This window comes from Zosterops lateralis, assembly GCF_965231275.1.
Source record: "Zosterops lateralis genome assembly, chromosome: 2".
In the NCBI taxonomy this organism is placed as follows: Eukaryota; Metazoa; Chordata; class Aves; order Passeriformes; family Zosteropidae; genus Zosterops; species Zosterops lateralis.
This window is the reverse complement of record NC_139763.1, coordinates 21080368-21101133: the sequence shown is the minus strand read 5'-3', so window position 1 is coordinate 21101133 and position 20766 is coordinate 21080368. Positions and strand designations below refer to the sequence as shown.

At 37.8% G+C, this 20766-nt stretch overlaps 1 protein-coding gene across 2 annotated transcripts in view; it reads left to right on the top strand.

Annotated features, from left to right (window-relative positions):
* The window catches only part of TBL1X (transducin beta like 1 X-linked), a 192352-nt gene that overhangs the window by 119564 nt on the left and 52022 nt on the right, over positions 1-20766 (top strand). For both annotated transcript variants that reach the window (XM_083854404.1, XM_083854403.1), the window contains exon 4: positions 18375-18482. In XM_083854404.1, coding sequence (XP_083710530.1) covers positions 18425-18482 — 58 coding nt within the window. In that variant the 5' untranslated portion in view covers positions 18375-18424. The remainder of the gene's footprint in view (positions 1-18374; positions 18483-20766) is intronic.

Sequence of the window (20766 nt, the reverse complement as noted above, 5' to 3'; positions counted from 1 at the left end):
ATCCTGCAAAGCTCATGTCATGCATGAAAGTACATAAAGACCATCTGGGAACTATAAAAATAGCCTGTCCTGGCTGGATGATTTGTGTGGTGGCCAAGGACTGATATGCTCATTCAGGAAATGGCAAAACAATGTCAAACTTGTTGGGAAATAACCAGGCTTATTTTCATCCTTGAGAATGGCCTGGTATCTCATGGAACGAAATACACAAGGAGACTTTCAACCAGAGGTTTCTGAATACCCTGAAGGACTCCATGTGAACTGAAGTGGTTCAGTGCAGGCAGTGGGAAATGTTAGGATTATTCTTAATATTTTAAGATTTCAGGTTTGGTATATCTGAGACTGAGAGTCATAGTAGAGTTTAATGCATATCTATTTTTTTTAAGTTTTAAAATTTTAAAGGGGCTTTTTAAAGTTTTTAAATGAGGTTATATCAATTTATCATTAAAAAAAAAAAGCTGACCACATGCTGGTCAGTCTTATTCAGCTATCTCCAAATGGTTTATATAGTGATCTTGTGTGAAGATGGTTTATAAAGCAGCAGGACTGATTTTTTTTTTTTAATTGACCCACAGGAATTCAAGGCATAAAACTTAAATCTAGGTAACATTGGCCATATATAATTTTTTTTTGAGCTCAGTCTAGGAAGGATGATTATAAACCAACAGATGTATCTATAAACAGTGAAACTCAATTTCAGCCTTTCCGTGAAGCAGAAGAAATAGAGATGTTAATGATGACTGGTTTTCTGACGAGCATTTAATGTGTCATGGGTGTCACAATAGCAGCTTCTGAGCACAGTTTAATGAGGTTATCATACCTAAATGACTTCTGTAGAAGCCCTTAACCTGAACACTGACATGTCTGTCTCCCGATTTTTATTGTTAATGGATATGTTAGATAAAGCTGTGTTCTCCAGCCACATCAGGCAGTCCAGGCACTATTTTAAATGCTGTTAGGAAGTCTAGGAGATGCTATTAACAGAATAGTTGTAAACCACCTCCCTGATCTGGTTTAACATTGAGCATCTAATTATTGCCATACATTTCTGACCTCAAAGCTGCCATTTAATACTGAAGACAATGTACTAGTCTGAAGGACCTGGATGCTATTCTGTTAAGTATACTGTGAGTCCTCCAAAGGCTTGTTCTGCCACTTACATTACCTACCAGCAGGGTGATGTTTACAGACAGGGAATTCTGCTGTGCCCCATTATTTCAGCAAAAGCTAACTATTTTTTTTACACTTTTGGCTAAACTTGGATCAAGATTAGAGGTTTGAAAGGGCCATGCCATTGTGTCCCCAGTGCCTGCACTAGCAAATTTTGTTTGTTAACTTACGCCAGACTCAGCCACAAAATTTAATCTGATTTGTGGGAAATAGGAACAGCTGTAGACTTCAGAGAGAGTTTGATTTCTGAATTAACATGAAATTTGAGAAGTTCTCACAGCTTTTTGGTCTCCTGTTTGGTTTTTTTCATTTTATAATTGTATAAAGAGGTATGATGCACTTCTTTTGAATGTGGAATAACATTTAGGATATACTCAGTACCATGAGAAATGTGAGGGTTTTTTCAATTTTTCCAGAGGTATAAGAGCATTTAGTGTGGAAGAATCTGTTCTTTCTTCATGCGGGGATAGTTTGGTCTTCTATCTGAATGAAGGCAAAATCTTAAGAATAGTGTTTTCACTTTTAATATTAGTTATATTTCAGATCTTGTCTTGGGAATACTTAAATTGTAGTTTTTCATTTTTCTCCATGTAATCTCTTACTTCTGAAAGTGATATGAGTGAGTATTCTGCTTTTACCTAAAGAAAAATGGATGATTTCTTGAATGAAGGCAAAAAGGTCATTTTACATAGGAGATGTAGTTACAGGCACCCATTCCCCTGGTGAAAAAAATGTAACACATTTATTCCACTTGCTGAATACAAGTCTTCATTCATGTGTGATCTTGTGGAGAAGGAGAAATTGAAGCTGGGCTTTTTCCCAGGTTTCTCAAGTGGTTTCAAGTGAGGGAATGTAGTGTGGGTGTTCCAGGAGTTGTGAAATCTTTGGAATACCGACTTGAAACAGAAGCAATTGTGCAACTTTCCTGTTTTATAGCCTCACCTGTAATCAAAGTAAATGATGTTTCCTAAATACCATTAAAGAGTGCAATTAAACAGCAGGAATTAAATAGGAAAGCATTTCTTTGTTCTTGGAATGGAACCTCTCTTTAGCTGGCATTCTCATCCACCACAGCTTTCACTGGGCCACATCCCACATCTGGCAGCCTCTTCCTGCTTTGCTGTGCCTGTGTCCTTGCCTGGTCATTGAAGCTTTTCTTCCATGTCCCCAGGATGCATGACCATGTGCTCAGTCCTGCCCATCAGCTCTCTCACCAATTTGCCACCAGTCTTCTGAATTTAAGTCCTACACTTCAAGCTTGGCTCAGACCTGGCCCCATGTGCAAGTTCACAATGTCTCTCCTCAGGGTCAACTCGTTGGTTCCAGGGAGAAGCTCAGGGAATGGGTTTTGCCTTTGCAGGAGAAAAAGTGAGTCCAGCAATCGGTGGCAGGAGAGGCTGTACTGGTTGATGGCCTTTGCAACTTTAATTTTACCATTCCTATTATAAGATACCTTGATGATGTGTTATGTCTCTGTAGTAGTTTGTGTGTTACATGGTTCTGTGTCCTATGGATTAGTGAATGTAGTCATCATGTAAATGGCTTACCCCTCCAGCTTCACTTCATAGGCATTAGAGCAACTGGCTTTTAAATGACTTCATATAAGCACAAAAAATGTGTAAAAGTGTCTTTATAACCAAAAAGGATCCTAACAAAAAATTAAATAAAAGTTATAATTTCACTTTATATAAGCTAATTGCCCCAGCTTAAAAATACTCCTTCTGCAACAGAGTATTTGCTTAGAAAAGTGATTGTAAGAGTTGAAACATGATATTATTCTCTCACTGGTTAGGTCACGTGAAGTAAAATTATTTTAAGGATCTCATCTGATATTAATAGAGACCCATTGCATCTTAGTGACTTTATAGGTCTTACAGAATTGTTTGCAAATTTAATAATGTGAAGAACTGGACCATACTTAGTGATGAAGTAACAGCAACATTGCATATGCATTTATGATGCTGTTGGATTCATTATAGCTCATTTTAAGTCAGTGATTTGTTTGTTACTTACTTCCACCTCCACACTGGTAGAAATATATATTACTTCTTGGCCCCAGGCTTTTCTTTCCTCCACTTCTACTTGATAGTAAAAAATATGCAACTCAGTCAAGCGGCCAATCATCAGAAGATGATTGAGCAGTTGAACCATTACCATGAGCATGTCAGCCACCCTCTGCACAAATTGAGAAGAGCTTTGTGGAAGTTCGGTAGATAGGATGGATGCTGCTGCTGTAACCAAGATAGAACCAGGAGGAACTGAAATTTCAGTTAAAGGAGGATTGAGGGGGGCAGTTGAGCAGCTGACACAGGGTGAATGTTTCTGGTCTTTTTTTAATATGTCAGAAGCATTAAGAGCCATTCTTACACACTGGCATTATTAGACAGGTGGCCTAATTTGAGGTGGAACTAGAAAGGCTGTTGTTAGTTTTCTTTTTGAGGATCAGTAGAAATGTTTCTGTTCTTGTTACTAGCAGTTGAAATCATCGGAGAGGCTAGAGATACGAATTTGTGAACATGTTTTACATTTATGTTCACCTTGTGTCACAAGTGCAGTGTGGTCCTTCACTTTGGAAGGGAATGGATGTGGCGCCGTACAACCATAATGGTTGGACTGCTGATGACACATCCTGAGAGCCTCTGTGTAGCACCAAAACCTACACAGAAACATTTAAGATGTATTTGTTAATGTTTTAAGAGGTCTTTCAAAATACAGAACATTAAAAAGTCATTAATGGTGACTCTGTGAACTCCTGAGGTGGGAGATTTATCTTTAAATGTGAAAATTGGCATTTTCATGTGCATAAAGCAATACTTTTCTTAGACTATCATTACTGATTTTATACAGAACCCCCATGTTGTTTTATTTTGCTACATTTTATATTGTATTTCTTCCAAAAGGAATGCAAAGTTTATTACTAATTATAAGCAGTTTTCTTTGTCAATGAAATGAGCCTGAACTCCTGCCTTCTCCCAAAAAAAGCCTTAATTGCTTGATCTGGATGTATGATAAATGCTGCATTGGAGTGTTCATGTCAGGTCTTAACATTACAAAGTTGAGAATTTTAAAAGAGACATACTATAATCCTATTGCTAGTTAGATCACATAAAGTAAAACCATTTAAAGTTGTTTGTTTAACATGTCTCCATTGCATTTTAGTGACTACATGTCTTAGAGAGTAATTTGCAGTTTTAATAATCATGGGAGACTTGTGCATAGGGTAGGGCTTAAAGTGTCAGTGACTAAAAAGGAAAATTTCTTAAGGAAATATCTGCGGTAGTATTTTCCTTTTTTTCCAGTCTTATTTTCCTTTTCCTAAAGAGAACAAAAAGCTATTACCCACTCAGGTAACACTGATGTATTTGTATGAAATGTAGAAGAGGTGAAACCTTCTCTGTTTTTAAGATTTATTTCAAAAGGTTTTTGATTGGAAGGAGGATCATCTTCATCAATGTATTTGGCGTGGCAAACCTGTCTTTTGGACCTAAGGGATTGGAAGCATTTGTAAACATCAGGTTAAATCTTGAGGCGTTTATTAAAAAAATAAGAGAAAGGAATAAATTCTTGGATCATTGTGAGCCTTACAGATTTCTTTGCAGGCATTAGAGTTTAGAATATCCCTTTTCTCAAGAGCTCCAGGCCAGCACTGTACAAGTTGGTACTCAGTAAAAGCTTAAGTGATGGCTCTTTGCTGATGGATTTTGTCTGATGGCCTTTTTCTTGTTTCTAGTATCAAAATACTGCTCACTGACAGCAGAGCCATGTTAAAAGTAGCATTGGCAAGAATAAGTTTTGTTTCTTTTCTTTCAGTGCAATCCCTGAGAATAAGTGTGCATTGAACAGTGTTTGTGTGCATTTCTTATGGTCAAAGGAGTTGATTAAATATTAGCAGTTTATTAAGAGTTAAAAATTTAAGAAATTTTCAAATTAAATTTGATCCAAGTAAAATATAGGTCCTTATAAGCAAACAGCTATGCTATTAAAGTCTGTGCTTAACTGAGAAAGAAACAAATGGGGGAGGGAAAAAAGAAATCTTACTCTATGTTTTTTAAATTATACTTTCCAATTCTTCTTCAATAGTTCCCTAAACTAGCTAAGTCTTATAATCAAGTGATTAGGAGAAAGATCCTTGACTCATAAAAATAATAAAAGTAAGATGTAAATAAATAGAGCTTCGGTGCATTAAAGATCATCCAGTGTAGATCTGCAGGGATAAGTGACTGATAAAAATCAGTATGAAGGACAGCAGAGAAATTTAAAAATCATATTTTGATTATAATATTTTTTCCTCTGTGAAATACTTGTTGGGAAGAAAGTATTCTCTGCTCTCTGGTGAGATGAGACACCTGAGACTACATCTCAGCTGTCCATAAGCCTTGTAGCCACGATGCCCTTTGCCCTTCCCAGTGTGTGTCCCATCCCTCACCCTTTCCTGTGCATCAGCCTGTGGCTTCTTTCCCCTGTGTAAAAACACTCTGATCTCCTGGCAGAGACACGAGCCTTTGTCAGAGATAGCACTGCCTTCCTGAGTAGGAAGCAAAGTTAATACAAGGAAAATATTTTGGTAATTGAATTACAGTTTCTAACAAACCTGTGCAATGTGTATATAAGTAGTATTTTCAGAAGGCTTTATTTTAGTTAAATTTGCACAGATTTTCAGTGTGACAACAAAGGTTCTGCCATGAGAGCAGCCTTTCTGACAGACATCAAATCCCTACTCCGAAATATAGGGGCACTTGAAATTCTCACTGAAACACTGAAACTGTATAAATATTGGCAAAATTGGGTTTTCCTCACCTTCACTCTGAAATGACTGAACTATTTTTGCTTATGCCTTCCAGAAAAAAAAATATTTGCCTGAGGCAAAGACTCACTGTGGAGCTTTACAGTCCAAATAGTTGAAATGGAGTCAAATTATAAATGATAATATAAGCTTATAATATGTCATGCTTAAATATAGGTGTTGATGTCTGCTCCTTGCATAATACTACAAAGGCATTGAGTTTCTGTAGAAACAAGGAGACCAATTTTATCTTCTCTTAATAAAGAAATGTAAAACATATGTTAAAAAGAGTACTGAAGAGTGGAAAAAATGAAAGAAATTTCGTCTTTGGACAAATGCTCATATTTAAATCAATTTTTTCATTGATGATGAAAAATATTGAAATGTATATGATTCATGATTCAGCAGCCAGATACTTGCAATAAGCAAGTGATTTATTAATTAAGAGTGGTTACATATCCTTGTTGCTTTTCCTGGTCCTTGCAAGTCTCTCAATTTTTTGCTCCATAGTGGTTACGTTTCAGCAACCTGTAACCAGGTGTAAAGCATGCTCTCCTGGGAGCTGGAAAATGCAAGTTTGAACCTGCTAATTCTTAAGCGAATACTTTAATCTTCAGTCTCTTAAATCTGTTACACCACTTCCACTGCCACCTTTCTCCTTTTTTTTTTTTTTTTTTTTTTTTTCCTTTTCAAATAAAAGTTCTGAGTCAGTTCTCCACAGCCAAAAATACAAATCAGAGCCTGGATTTGGAGCGGAAATTTGAAGCAATGAATCCCAGTCTCAGACAAGTGTCTAATCCACGTCTACAGGAAAACACATAAATCTTTGAAACAGGCACATAACTCTTCCTATTCCTTGCAGAGGGAATTTCATAGCTAACTAGCCTTTGAGAATTATGTTCCAGGAGCTGGATGACTAAAATACCCACTTGGTTACATTATCCTTAGAAGATCTAATAGGCATGACAGTATGGAGTGTTACCCTATCTACCTTCCTGCATGTCTTTTCCAAATAAAAATTCTTTTTTCCAAATAAAATTAGTAAAGAGGACAATGAGTAAGATTGTTCCAGTTCGGAAAAATTGCTTCCCTTGAATTTGTGCTGGTACTGATGTTCATTTAAAAGCCATATGGAGGTTTTCCCTTTTTATAACCCTGGTGTAATTTCTTTTTGTTGAACTAGAAGACACAAATAACCTGGACAGTGTGAGTGGGAGCACAGCCAGTGGATCAAGGGAAGGGATTGTCCCTGTCTGTGCGACTCCTGTCAGACCACATCCAGATACTGCATCTGCTTTTGTCACATGAGACAGGAAAGATGGGGCAGCACAGGCTGTCAGGGTGAGAGACAGGAGGTGCAAGTTGCAGCACGTTTGGGCTGGGTTTGAGGAGAAGCTTTTCCTGAGGTGTTCCCATGAGGGGTGAGGCAGAGGAGCAGGTCACTGTCTCAAGAGTCTGTGCCTTCCCTGTCCCAGGAGGGTTTCACGCTCTGAGGGCTGCAAGCCATGAGCAGCCTGGTCTGAGCTCAGAGCTGGCCCTTCTTTGGGCAGGGGGTAGGACTGGGGACCTCCTGACATCCCCTCCAGCCTGTAGGCACCCAAAATCCTGCTGGTGTTCAGCAGCTTTTATAATATTTCTGTAATAGCGAGCATATGATTGACATCTACTTTAGCCTTTCTGATCACCTCTAGCATCCCTGGTGTCCTTCTTAGAGGGAAGGCCAAAAATGTAGAATATTTTTATTCTCTGATAATGTGATTCTTGTCCAGGGATTAAAACCTTTAAAAGCTTCTCAAACTCTGTATGTATGAATTTAAGGCTTCAGTTCTCTGTATCTTGATTTTTTTAAGCAGAGGAGTGCTTTTTTTTTTTTTTTTTTTTAATTTAATCTGAACTAACTAATAGCTGTGTCATAATATATTAAAATCCTTCCTGAGAAGTATTTAACTGAAATTTTTTATAAAAATCTTAGATTATGTCATGTCTGCCTCTGACTCCCAAAGGATTTTTTAGTTCATCTTAGTTTCTAGGCTGTTTAGCTTTTTCAAAAAGGAGGTTAAAAAGCTTTCCTCTTAGCATAGCCTATTAATCTATAGAATTTGCTATTTATATTGGGGCTGTGTAGGGCTTAATGATGCTGCCACCAGCAGTGTGGTTCTCTGTCTGTCATTTTATGTTTTTCATTCTTCACCCATAAAAAGCCAGGAAAGTCTGAAATGACAAAGAGACTGCATCAGCCCTCTTGGACTATTACAGCATGTAAAAGGGGGGAGGATGGATAAAAAGGCAGATAATATGTGTGATAGTGTTGTACAACTTGGATTATATTACTGGATACACTTTATGTGAATTTTTTCTTAGCTATCTAATTCCTGGCTATAGAACATTGAGAGGAAAAGTTAAAAGAAAGATAAATCAGTATCTGAAGTTGGTGGTTGAGATAGTTTTTATTAGAGTGAAATTTCTCACCGTTAATTCTTTGTATTGACTTTTAATGGGAAGTTTGTCTATAAAATATTTAGCAATGTGAATGCCAAAGAATAACCTAGAAACAAGTTTTTTACTTCAGTGATTGCTTAGAAGTTTCTACAGGCATTTTTTAAAAGCAAATTATTTCCCTCCATCCATCTTCCTTCCTTCTCCACCTTCCAACAAGGAAAGTAGACCTTTACCTTCCGTAAAATGGAGACTTTTAATAACTCTTCTCCAGAGTTCAAACCAATACAAGCTGGATGGTTATGTTTAAAAAAAAAAAGAACACACACAAACACAAAAAAGCTGCAACAGATTTCCTCTAAGAACACAGCAGTGAAATATGCTGAATTTATGTATATATTTTTGTGTTCCACTGTGCTACCCTATGTATTCTTTGTCCTCACAGCTTTTTAACATTGACATTCTCTTAGGATTATTCAAGGGAAAACACAAAGTATTTATAGCCAAAATAAAAATCTTTATAAATAGTTTATAATAGGAACTGCCATAATAAAAGTTTGAAATAGTTTCCATTATAGTTCTTTGGTTTTATATATTCTAAAATTTACAAAATACTTGTTTTGAGGGGGGTGGAATTTTCCATGCTGTGAGTCTGCAAAGTGTTTTTCTTCATTAATTTGTAACATAATCCTTTCAGCTATTTTGGAATTATAGACAAATGGGGAAAAAGCTTTTTCCCTTTGTATAGTAATAATAATAAAAAAAATCTTTAACAAAACTACAGAGGGAACAAGTGAAGGTTGAAATATGTGGCAAGATCTACTCCCTTTGCTTTCTGAGGGGGAAAAAACGTTGAAAAAGATGGAAAAATAACATCAAACTGTTTCCAGTAACATCTGCTGAGCTTATTAGCAGAAACTAATAAGAACACACCCCCTTAATGACATCCCTGCACATTCCCTTTGCCTGAAGCCATCCAGACATGAACTAGCTGAGCTGCTGCAGCTTCCTGCTGCTCTCTGGACCTTGGTGGCTCTCACTTACTGGGCAGATCCCAGATTGTGAGGTGCCAGGGATGTGCCCATCTCCACCTCCATGCGATGAACAACACTGGTCCTTCTCCTGTCCTTTACTTCTAGGGGCCTGCAGCTGTGTAGGGCCAGCCTGTTGGCTGGAGCCTAGCACAGATTTGTGATGGTCTATCTCAAGCAGAGCTTTGCTAAGTCCAAGAGAAGACTTTGCCATGCAATTTACTAGTGTTGTCATGAGACAGTAGTACCAGAACGGTTTTCACTCTTAATTTTTCTCCAACTTTACTTGTGTCAAGCTGTCCTGGAAGATAGTAAGCCAAGATGAAATTCATTAATGCATGGAATTGAAACAGGTTTTACTGGGTATCTGGGTCTTATGGAGGGATGTAGCACACAAACCTGCAGGTGTGTGGCCAAACAGGCCCTCCTGCATGTGGCAGTGCTGTATCTGTGCTGCCACTTGCCTGGAGAGCTTTGGGAATGCCTCACAGCTCTGGGACAAAGGGACAAAGTACAAGACCAAGTCTCAAAGCCCTTTGCACTTGCTCCTCTGCATGTCACTGCCGTGGTCTGGCAGTGCTCAGGCGACCTGTCTGTAGCACGTTGGGTACTGGAAGTATCTTCCACTGTCCTGGGCACTGACACCACTGTAACCAGTGAGGTGGTAGTGGTCTGGTTTTTATAGCGAGGATTTACCCTCAGGGTGGCTTAGGAAACACTTTGTGTAAGGAACATGGTAAAAAAGATACACATGGATATTTTATCCTTACTCCCACTTCAAAAACAAGGTGCACAATCAAGACACAACCCAGTTCTGCAGTTAAGTGCTCAGATGTGTTTGGAAAAATCAGGATTTTGACCCCAGCTACCAGTTTTACCATTTTAAGCGGCAAAGATAAAAATCAGAAATAATCAAAAAAAGCCTTTTTCAGTTATTCCATAGTTTGAGCAAATCCTCCAGACTGTCTCTCATTTGTCCTTCCAGGCCCGTCACTCTTGTGTTCCTTGCCCTGCAACTGCCTCATTTAAAATGGGTGCCGTGGCTGGTAATCCCCACTGCCCATATAGCAGATGGCTCTGAGCCTTTTGGAGGTTTCTGGAAGCTCCTTTTGTGTCCCAGAAACATGGTGTCACCTCAAAGCCAATGTTTTCTCTACTAGACCATTGCCTGTTTCATACAGTTGGTGCCTGCTGGTGCCCATTCTTACAGACCAGCTTGGGACTCACTTCCCATTTGTTTTAGTGTATATTTACTATTAAGTGTCAGCTGAAAAAGAAACTGCAATAGCACTGATGTGTTATTCTAGCATTCTGGGGGGAATGTTCATTCTAATGTTTTGTTTTGTTGGGGTTTTACCAAAAAATCTAGGTATATTAAGTGAAAAGTTAAATTTGAGATAGTATTAATATATTTGCCCTCTCACCAAAATTAGGGAAAATGGGATATCGCTAGAGCAATTGTGTCATCTTTTTAAATTTGCAATCTTCTTTAACGTTTTTGAGCACATAGCACTACTTGTGAGATATAAAGCACATTTTTATTGTATGACGTGCATGGAAACGCACGCGCACACAGACAGGCGGTTACTGCACCATCAGACAATCACGTATTTTGGCCTAATTGGTTTGAAATGAGTGGACACATACCATTGTCCCTGGGTTTCTCCTAATTGCAATTTTGTGCTCATGTAAGGAAGAAAATCCTTGGTTCTGTTTAGTGGCAGCATTCCCAATTGACTTCAGTTGTTCCAAGACTGATGAGGTATCTTGGTTCTCAGACTAAATCCAATCATGTGTTTTGATTCCTCAAACCTCTGTAATTCCTTCTTTTTTTTATTTTAAAACAATTATTTTCATTTCACTTGCAATCTCTAGGTCTACTGTCAACCACTGCTTTCCCATTAGTGTTGTTTTTGCTTCCCAGAGCTTTCCATATAACATATTAGTGTAAATAATATTTCTGTTTATTAAAAAAATTGAAGGTGCCTCTTCTTAGAAGGAAGCTATGAAAGAGGTATAACACAATTGCACTAATTACGAGGAGCGGTTGTGGGTTTTTCTGCTTTTTCCCTCTTAGCAAAGAGACAAAAAGGAAAAATCAATACTGGAAAACCCATTTCATTCTGCAGCAAAGGCAGTTGGAAAAGATCCACTTCAGCTCTTAGAATTGAAATGCTGGAAGCTGATGTAATTAAGTAAACCAGCTGAGGAACTGAAAAACAACCTAATCAAACTAAGGGATTATAAGTATGAAAGATCTGATACATGGTTCAGAATCTTTTAATAGAGGAAGTAAAGTTTGCTGGGAATTTGGTGATTAAAGGCTTGTCTTCTGTTGATGATTAGTTATTTTGCTCTGGGAATTGTTGATTAATTGAAAAATGTTTGAATAGCACTTACAAATTGTTGGAATATCTCTTGTTGCCCTTTCTTTAAATAAATAGATGTGAGTTTGGTTCCAAATGGCTCTTCAGTTTGAAATGTAATTTATAATTTAGTGAAAAGTAGTATTTATGCAAAAATAAAGCTTTCTGCAGTTACGTCCACCAAAGTGTTTAACTGGCCAAATTATTTTTATACATATCTTTGTGATGCCTTTTTTATTTTATTTTTTGATCGTTTACTAGATGATTTGTTATTTTGTTAACATTTTTTCCAGGCAGAACAACCATTTTGATAATTCATTGCAGATTTTTAAAATAATAAATACAGTAGGAACAGTTACAATTTTTTAAAAGATTCATCTGTTCAAAGGCAAGTCTTTACAGATATTGCATAGTAAACCAGCCTTCTCCCTGAACAACATTTTGATTTTATTTAAATAAAAACCTTATTTTTGCCAGATTTGTCCACAGAGCATTTGATTCATCAAGAGTGACCTCTTAAGACAGAATTCCAGGTTAATTGATCACTACCACATGTCTGTAGGTGGTATTCCTCTCTTTTTTCTCTCATTGGCACCAGATTTGGAACACTGATATGGTTGAGCTCACTGGCTAATAGTATGAGATACCCTAATGTATCAGGATCCAAGGTAGGCTTTTATTATATCCGTTCTTTTTTTTTTCTGAAACTCTCAGGTACAGATTCAGTCATTACAACTTTTCATCTGGCTGTGTCTTACAGGCAGCAGTGAGAACAGGAATGAGCTGTGGCTCCCCAGGTTTGTTTTGGTTTAGTGTGGACTTTTGAAAATCAGCAGGTCACTGTAAATAAATATACTTAAAACCAGAATAAGAGCCAGGCTTAACATTTGGCAGTGCAGGATTTCTGACAAGCCTATTGCCTTCTGTTATTGAGGTCCCTGTCCTTAGTGATGTGCTATAAAAACATGGGTGACAGACATCCAAGTCAGACTTGTACAACTTAATAACTATTCCCAAAGGAAATCACTCTGTTCTGGGGCATCTCAGTTTTTGTTTTCCCTAAAACAACAAATTTGCTACTGCTCTTGTAAAGAAAGCTTCAAATTATTAACAGTATAAGTGATACAAGTACATCTGTGAGCATCTGTAACAAGCATAGAACAAGACATCTGAGATATTTGAATCGCCTCATTTTTGTCACTAAATGGTTTAGGTGACACATGGTGCTCATTTACAGAGTGAAGATAGTTAACATATTTGTGTCCTCATTAGGAAAGGCCAGGGAAATATGGTGCAACTCTTGCAGTGAGCACATCTTGATTTGCGTTCTTAAGTGCAAGGTCTCTACAACGGGCAACTGTTTTTGTTTTAGATTCAGTTTTTTTTTGAAGCAAGGTGTCTTGATCATCCTTACAAGGAGGAATCAGGAAGTCATGTCTGCTCAAGCTGCATTTTGAACAGGTTAATTTGGTCACTGACATGAGTGGAGTTAGGAAAGAACCGTCCTTCCGTGTAATCAGGAGTGTGAAGGTCTCAATTCCCTTGTCAGGATACTAGTGAAGAAAAGATGTTTTGCTCTTTAGGTTCATGAAATGGCAGGAGAGACTGTGAGAGAAGAAGAAGCAGAGTGTGCTCTTTTCCTTCCCAGAACTTTGGTTTGGCATTTTGAGAAAGCAGTATGTTGGAGTTTCTCCATGAGAAGAGGCAGCTGTTATAAAAGCCAAGACTGAGGAATGCACTGGTGAGGGCCAAGCAGAGCTCGTTAGCCTTTGGGGAAGAGCTGCTGGCTCCTGGCTCTGTTCTGGCTCTATGGTAAAGACACAGCCGAGAAATACAGAAGCAAAGGGCTCATTGAAAGTTTCTGATGAAAGTATTTTTCAACAGAAAACATAGAGATTGCCTAAATGACTCATTTTGTGAGAAATGGCTTCTGGCTTTGGGAAATGTTTTTCATTAAACTACGGAGCATATACAAAACAGTAACACATTGATTTGGCTGCGCTGTCACAGTGCCTTCCTAGAATCTGTTTTAGTAATTATGTTCACATTTCTCTTCTCTAAGATGGGGAGACTGTGTTGGGTCCTGAGAGATACACTTTGGTGCACAGATCCATCTTGGGTGAGAAAATGAGAGCATAAGTGTGTGAACTCTGGTTCCCATGCAGCAGGGCATCAAATTGACAACATTAAATGTTTGAACTTTCTGGAATGTTTCCATTTTTATGGAACCTCTGCTTTTTGCCTTTTCTTCCCAAAAGCAAATACACAATTTCTCTTCACACCTCCTTATTGTTTTAATGACAATGTTGTTGTCACCATTAAAATTTCAGTTGTGAAAAGATATTTTGGCCTCTGAAGGAGATAAATTAAAATCTGTGTGTTTCAGCCAGGGTTTGGAGGTGAGGGAGGCATGAGGGAAGAAGTGGATAGTGTTTATTTTACCACAATGACCCCCCCAAAAAAAACCCTCCCAAGAAGCTGGCAACTGCTCAGCACTCAGTTAAAGCAGACTGGAGCTTGCAGAATTTTTCAAGGTGTAAGATGAGGGCCAGACCAGCTATCTGATAAATTTCTGTCAGCAGGGCTGGATGCACAAATGGGAAGTGCCTGAGTTGCTATTTAGGTTTCAGGTTTATGTTTTAGTTTAGGTGTTTTCCCTAAATGTCTGACCTGTTTCCGCCTTCCTGAGGGGAAGATTGACTGGTAATTCCCGGTCTCTATGGATGGCATGCTGGTTCAAGTAGCAAATGTAAACTCATTTCCTGAAATAACCTTGGCCATCCCCTGCCCTGGAGTTGGCCTGGAGGGCAGGACATCACCCTAGAGGACCCAGTGCTCACCATTTGAAAAGAGGCAGAGGAGCTGAGTCTTTAGATGCTGTTTCAAAATTACAGAGGTCATTTTTGCTTGATTCTTCAGCTAGATCTCCTTTATTTAAGACAGCAGTGCTAAAATATGTCTGGCAGAGGAAGAGCAATCCTTTTGAGGACTGGGGATGATGGGATGTAAATAAACTATTCTTAGCTGACCTGGCTATCACTATGCTGAATTACGGTTATACATGAGGGTGCCTTCTCCAGAGCCACTTGCATGGCCCATTAGCAGGATTCCCAGTGCTCCAGGAAGGTTCAGTTTGAGAACAGTTGTATGTCGGTGCACAGAGCCAAATCAGGTCCTGTGGTTACTCTGGGAAGCAGACTGTCCTGGCTGCCTGGAGCTCAGGGCAGCGTGCTGCAGTTGTAGCTTCACTGGAGCCAGTGGACGCCAGGTAAACTACTTGGTTCAGCAAAAGACAAGCAGCCCTAGAAGCACAATGGTGGTATTTGAGGTAATATCCCAGATTCTTAACCCTATATGGGAAGTATTTCTGCAAATCTGTCCTGATAGAACTAAGAGCTTAGTGTTTATTTAAAGTAAGTGTTACAATTAATTTTGAATGATCTTGACAACCCATCCATCCACTGACAGCGTTTGTATGTTTTGCATCCATTATACTTCGGGAAGTCTTAATTGGCTCAGGTCACACATTTGGGCATTCTTAAATATCTACAGGATCACAAGCCAAATTTTTAAAGTGACGTTGAAGTAAATAGAACTTCCCATTATGTGTAATTGGCTGCAGGAAAAAGTGTTCCAAGTAAGGAAAGTTCAAACAGGTTTGAATGCTTTTTGTTAATCCTCTTGACATTTTGAAGAATTAAGATGTTATTGCTGGTTTAAATGTGAAATGTCTCCAAAGGCACATCAGTATTGTTTGTAAACTGCACTTCATTTCTTTTAAAAAACTATTAATCTAGGTAATACCAGTTGTCAGTAACAAAAGAAGGCCATCAATTAGCAGAAATAAATCTATCACAGTGGTGACTGAAAGCTTCTGTGATTTCCTACAGAAGTTTACATTTCTACATTTAAAAAATATATTGAGAAGGGGGCTAGTTGTTTGTTCTTTGTGAATCAGTCTTGGAGATACACAAAACATAGGGATGTTCCTTTCCTCCCCACCACGTCTTTTTTAGCTACTTTTATTTGGACTGTTTATTTGCAGAGAGGAAGGGAATCAGAAGGAGCATTAATGAAACTGAATGTGGGAGGCCAAATTTCTATTGAATAGATTTTTCTGGGTAAAAGCCAAAATCTGTGTCTTGCTTTGGAGGGGTAAAAGCTTCACAGTTGTGTATCTGATTGCTACACTGGCATCTGTGGGAGAGAAGAGACCTTAAATATATGAGTGGAGATCATCTGGTTATTTGTGGCATGGTAACAATGTGTGTATAAAGATATGATCTGACACATGTGTCAAAGTAATTCCTGATGACTGCCTTCAGAGAAAATGCATTGTAAATCCAACTGTTACTGGATGTGCTTGGGATTCTGATACAAGGGTAGCTGCTATAGAAAGGTTTTTTTCCGGAACTGGGAGACTATTTTGCAATCACACTGATTTTCTCTGATTTAAATTTATTTAAGAAAAGCCATCTTTAGAAAAACAAACAAAACCCAGCATTCTTCCTTTCCATTGCCTCCCCTTTCCCAAAGCAACCCTCTGTATCTGGGAAATACCATGTTAATGTCTAAAGCTTTCAGGATGCACCCAGATATGGCATTTGAAGTTTTTTTGATTATTTTTTTCCTAATAAAGTTCATCTTACCACAGAGTACGTCATTGCTGAAACTGAATTTTTGTAAGCGGTTTCATCTTTACCAATTTTCCTACCACCAAACTCTGAAGCATCTATTTTTAAAATGCTTTAAAAAGTGTGGGTTTTTTTTTCAACCCACAGCTATCAAATTCTCTTGATTTATTACTGTCATGCCATAGCAATGATACAGATGTATTTTAAGCACTTGGAGATGAAAATGGCCTTAACTGCTGCTGTGAATGTCTATCTTGTTCTTCATTGCAATGATTATGCAAAAAGGAGGTTATTAATTATTCAGGTCCAAGCTTGTTTATCTGGAAGAGGCATGTATAGAGTTATACTGGATATGATGTTTTCACTGCCTGCAGTTGCCAGCCATGGTAACTTCAGTCCTTACCACTATCAGCGCTTCCAGTCTCCTGATCATATGGCAGAGAAGTTTGAGCCCATTTTACAGATGAGGGATTGAGGAGAAAAGAAACTGAGTGGCTTCCCAGGGCAGTACGTGGCATGTGTGACAGGAATGGATGTTGGATACAGCTGATGCTGTCCTCAGCCAGAATCTTAGCAAGAAAGCATTCATCCTTTCCAAAGGAGATGAAATTTTCCTTAAGAAAACCAAATGATTTTCAGTATTTGGTTTCTTCTTGTTCTCCATGAAATTCAAACTGTAACATTTAAGACTCAAGTATTTGAGGAAGATATCCGCCAAACTTGCAAGCTATGGTCTCAGATGGAAAACCAGCATCTGAGCTATTGATGAAATACAGCCTGGGTTAATAAAAGGCTTACCAGGGTTCGAAAGACCTCCATTTACATAAATATGCAAAGACATCTGTTACAGTCATGAGTGACCTGCTGATTTCAACCACCAGCAGGGGAAGCATCGTCGATCACCATCGCCTGCAGTAGCAGGTGCTACTTTAGGCAGCAGGAATTACTGAAGAGGTTTTTGATGAACAAAGACGACCTTTCCACTTGCCAAGAAGAGACATATGGGAAATGAAAGCACCCGGCACACACCGGCGCCCTTTCGTTTGTAGCGCGCGGTGAGAGCCCAGAGTGTGCCTGTGCAGCCAAAGCTCTGTGTGATCCTTATAGGTGTGGTGTGGCTGACACAGTTGCAGAGTTTATGTCTGAGAAGTACTTAGGTCTGTTAAAACCAAACTACTTAAGTCAAATTCCCAAACAGGAACGAATCATCAAGATTTAATGGAAAACGTTCAAAACAAATTTATCATGTAAAACCAGTGGTTTTATTACCAGAGTATATGCCCAAAATAGTAATGTAAAACCATCATCCTAGAGGTTGCAATTACTTAAATGAAAAATGTGAGTTCAATTCTTGCTCAGCATTAATCAACAGAGATATTATAACATTGCAGCTTTATATAATGCAAGGATATTTGTCTTCCTTTTCGGCTCAAGGTATATGTTGTTCTCTCTCTTTCTCTTCCCCTCCTGCCCCATTCATTGCATAACATGGTTTTGTAAGGAAAGAATCTGTCTTCAGTGTATGAACAACTGGACAAAAAGCTGGATTACAAATTCAGAGCTGCAAAAATATTATAATTTGGTGTGTTATACATGACTGTAATTGCCAGCAATTCTGAAAATGCTCACACAATAAAGAGGAGTCTCCAAAGAATCTATAGTAAAGCCATACAAGTAAAGGAGTTGACATTAGGAAAGTCTTGCAATGTTTAAAATTCTCCCTCTGACTCTCTCATGTATGTTAAATACTGCTCCTGATTTGTACTAAAAGGTGCATTACAGCCTGAATACTTGATTCACGATATTTAACAAATGCCTCACATTGGGACATTATAGCTCTAATAACTTTATTACATCTTTAAGTACCTTAACAATTCCCACCTCTGTTTTGATAACACATTTCATAGTAAATTAAGATAAAACAAAACCTGTTCTTTTCTCTCCCTTTGAACAGAGCGTGGATCACACTTCTCGTGAACCTCATCATATTGAGGTTGGGCTAAGATGAGCATAACCAGTGACGAAGTGAATTTCTTGGTGTATCGCTATCTCCAGGAATCGGGTAAATTCCTTGTCTTTCTTCATAACTTCTGGTCATAAATGAAGTGGGGAAATTGTCTTTTTGCATGATATGGCTCTAGGAATGTTGCCTTGAGTATTTCAGACCGATAGACTTAATATTTCCTGCACAAACACCTGTTTCTTTGAAATTTTGGTCTAGAACATAATGAAAGTGCAGACATGCACAGGTACAAAAAAACCCCATTGCAGTTAGGCAAAACAAGAAGTAAGTAACATTATGTTAAATGCTTTCATAGTTACATTATATCAGCTAAAATAATTTTTGGCAGCACAGGCAAAAAGCACATATATGTTGTATCTTTTTTTCTTAGCTACTTGAAATTGTTTACATTGGGTTTATGTTGGCTCTAAAGAGAAATTTGAGTGCAAGTTTCTGATGTTTTAGATCATTCTTAGGGTAATCATGTATGTAAACTGAGCTGTACAAATGTCATCATGGCTCTGTCTCCATACCACTTCCACTTCTACCTGTTTTCATATTGGAAAATACCACAGGGCTTTAAAATCTTTTTTAAAAATTAAATTGAAACTTGTATTTTGGGTTATTTTATATCTGTAGTTTTCTTTTCACTCTTTGTAAGAAGTAGAAAGTCTCTTAGCTAATAGAAAACATTCTGTTACTGTAGGGATGATAGGGGAGCTGAGAAACATTGACAAAGGATTTGTAACCAGCATCCCAGTTTACTTGGTACTGACCCTATGTTTTGTGTTGGTAAAAGTAGAATTGACTAAAAATATTTCATGTTTCACATACTGAAACAAACAAAAAAAATCTGTGGAAAATAGATGTTATCATGTCAGAAGACTGGAAACCAGTTTTAGAATAAGTCCTCAAGACCCAAGAGATGGCTTGTGCAGAGAATCAGAATCCCCGCAGTTAGAAGAGGCTGCCTTAGCCTGCTTCTGTTGGTCACTCTAACTGGTATTCATTAGATAAATTATTTTAAGTTATTTCTTCCACTTGCAAGACTATTTCAATCCCAGGAAACTGAATCGCTATGCAAAGAATTTCCACTTAAATAAGAAGGTTTATCATACTTTTTTAGGGTTTGGTTTTTTAAAACAGTTCTTTGAGAGTCCATAGTTGGTCTGTATTAGCTGTTGTCTCACATTCTCTAATAATGGAGCTTATAAAAAGTTGTCTAGATCTGGTGCAAACAGATGAAAGAAAAAGACGAACTAACAAAAACTAAAATTTCATCCAGACGAAGTTTACTTTTAAAAACAAGCCATTGTGTACCACACTGAAAAGAGCTTTTAGACGCTAGAGCAGTGCACCAATGGATGTACTCAAAGCATGAAGAATCCTGAAGTTATTTTACATTGTTATGTTTGGTTGTAGGAGATTCTGCATAACAGTGTATTAATACAGTAGCTTTCGCTGATGTGAGAAAAACCCTTTTTTATTCCTCATGATACATCAGAAGGTGAGTTAGTGTTGTGTAGTGATTCAGGAGGCTTTACAAAGTCAATCAAGAATGGTGGGATCAGCCAAATCAGAAAAAAACTTCTCTAGGTAACATCTCCCACGTGCAAACAATCACTTTTGCCATTACACAGGGAACTTTGAATGCAAATTTATATGTTTAATGGCAAGTTGTACTGCTCTTACATTCTTATCTAGAGGGTCAAAATTTTTTCTTACTTAATCCACACATACTGAAGACATTCACAAAAACATCATATTTCCACTGTTGTATTTTACACATATAAGAGAGTGGAAATTGAGGTCAAATATTTGAAGAAATATTTAAATATGCTTCAAACTGAGCATCTTGAAATCTAGATGCTAGATATGGATATAGTAGATATACCTGGCAGTGTGTTAGGAGTTCCATTCAGCAAAATAGAGCTATAACCAATGATAATGAGTCCACTAATCTGCTAGTTTCTTACTTTTAGTTTGAACTTTTTTTCCTGCCATCGTTGTTTTTTCCAAATAAATTTTTATATCTGTATTTTCAGATGAAGTAAGGGAATAAGGCAGAAACCGTTATACAGCATTTTGGCTTCCCACCTGCTACTATAAATGCCAAAAGATGCAACAGCAAATGAAAGATATTTAATCCACAGCTTCAGAAATAATGCAGGCCAGATTTAAAGGGCTAATGTTTAAATACAGTCTGAGTTCAAACTGCTACAGTTTTAAGAAGTTTGCCAAAAACAGGCTTACTACACTGATTATTTGTTAATATTAGCTGAACCCAAAGCTTCTAAAAATTTTATCAGACACAACCATGAATGTTGTTTACAAGATCGTACAT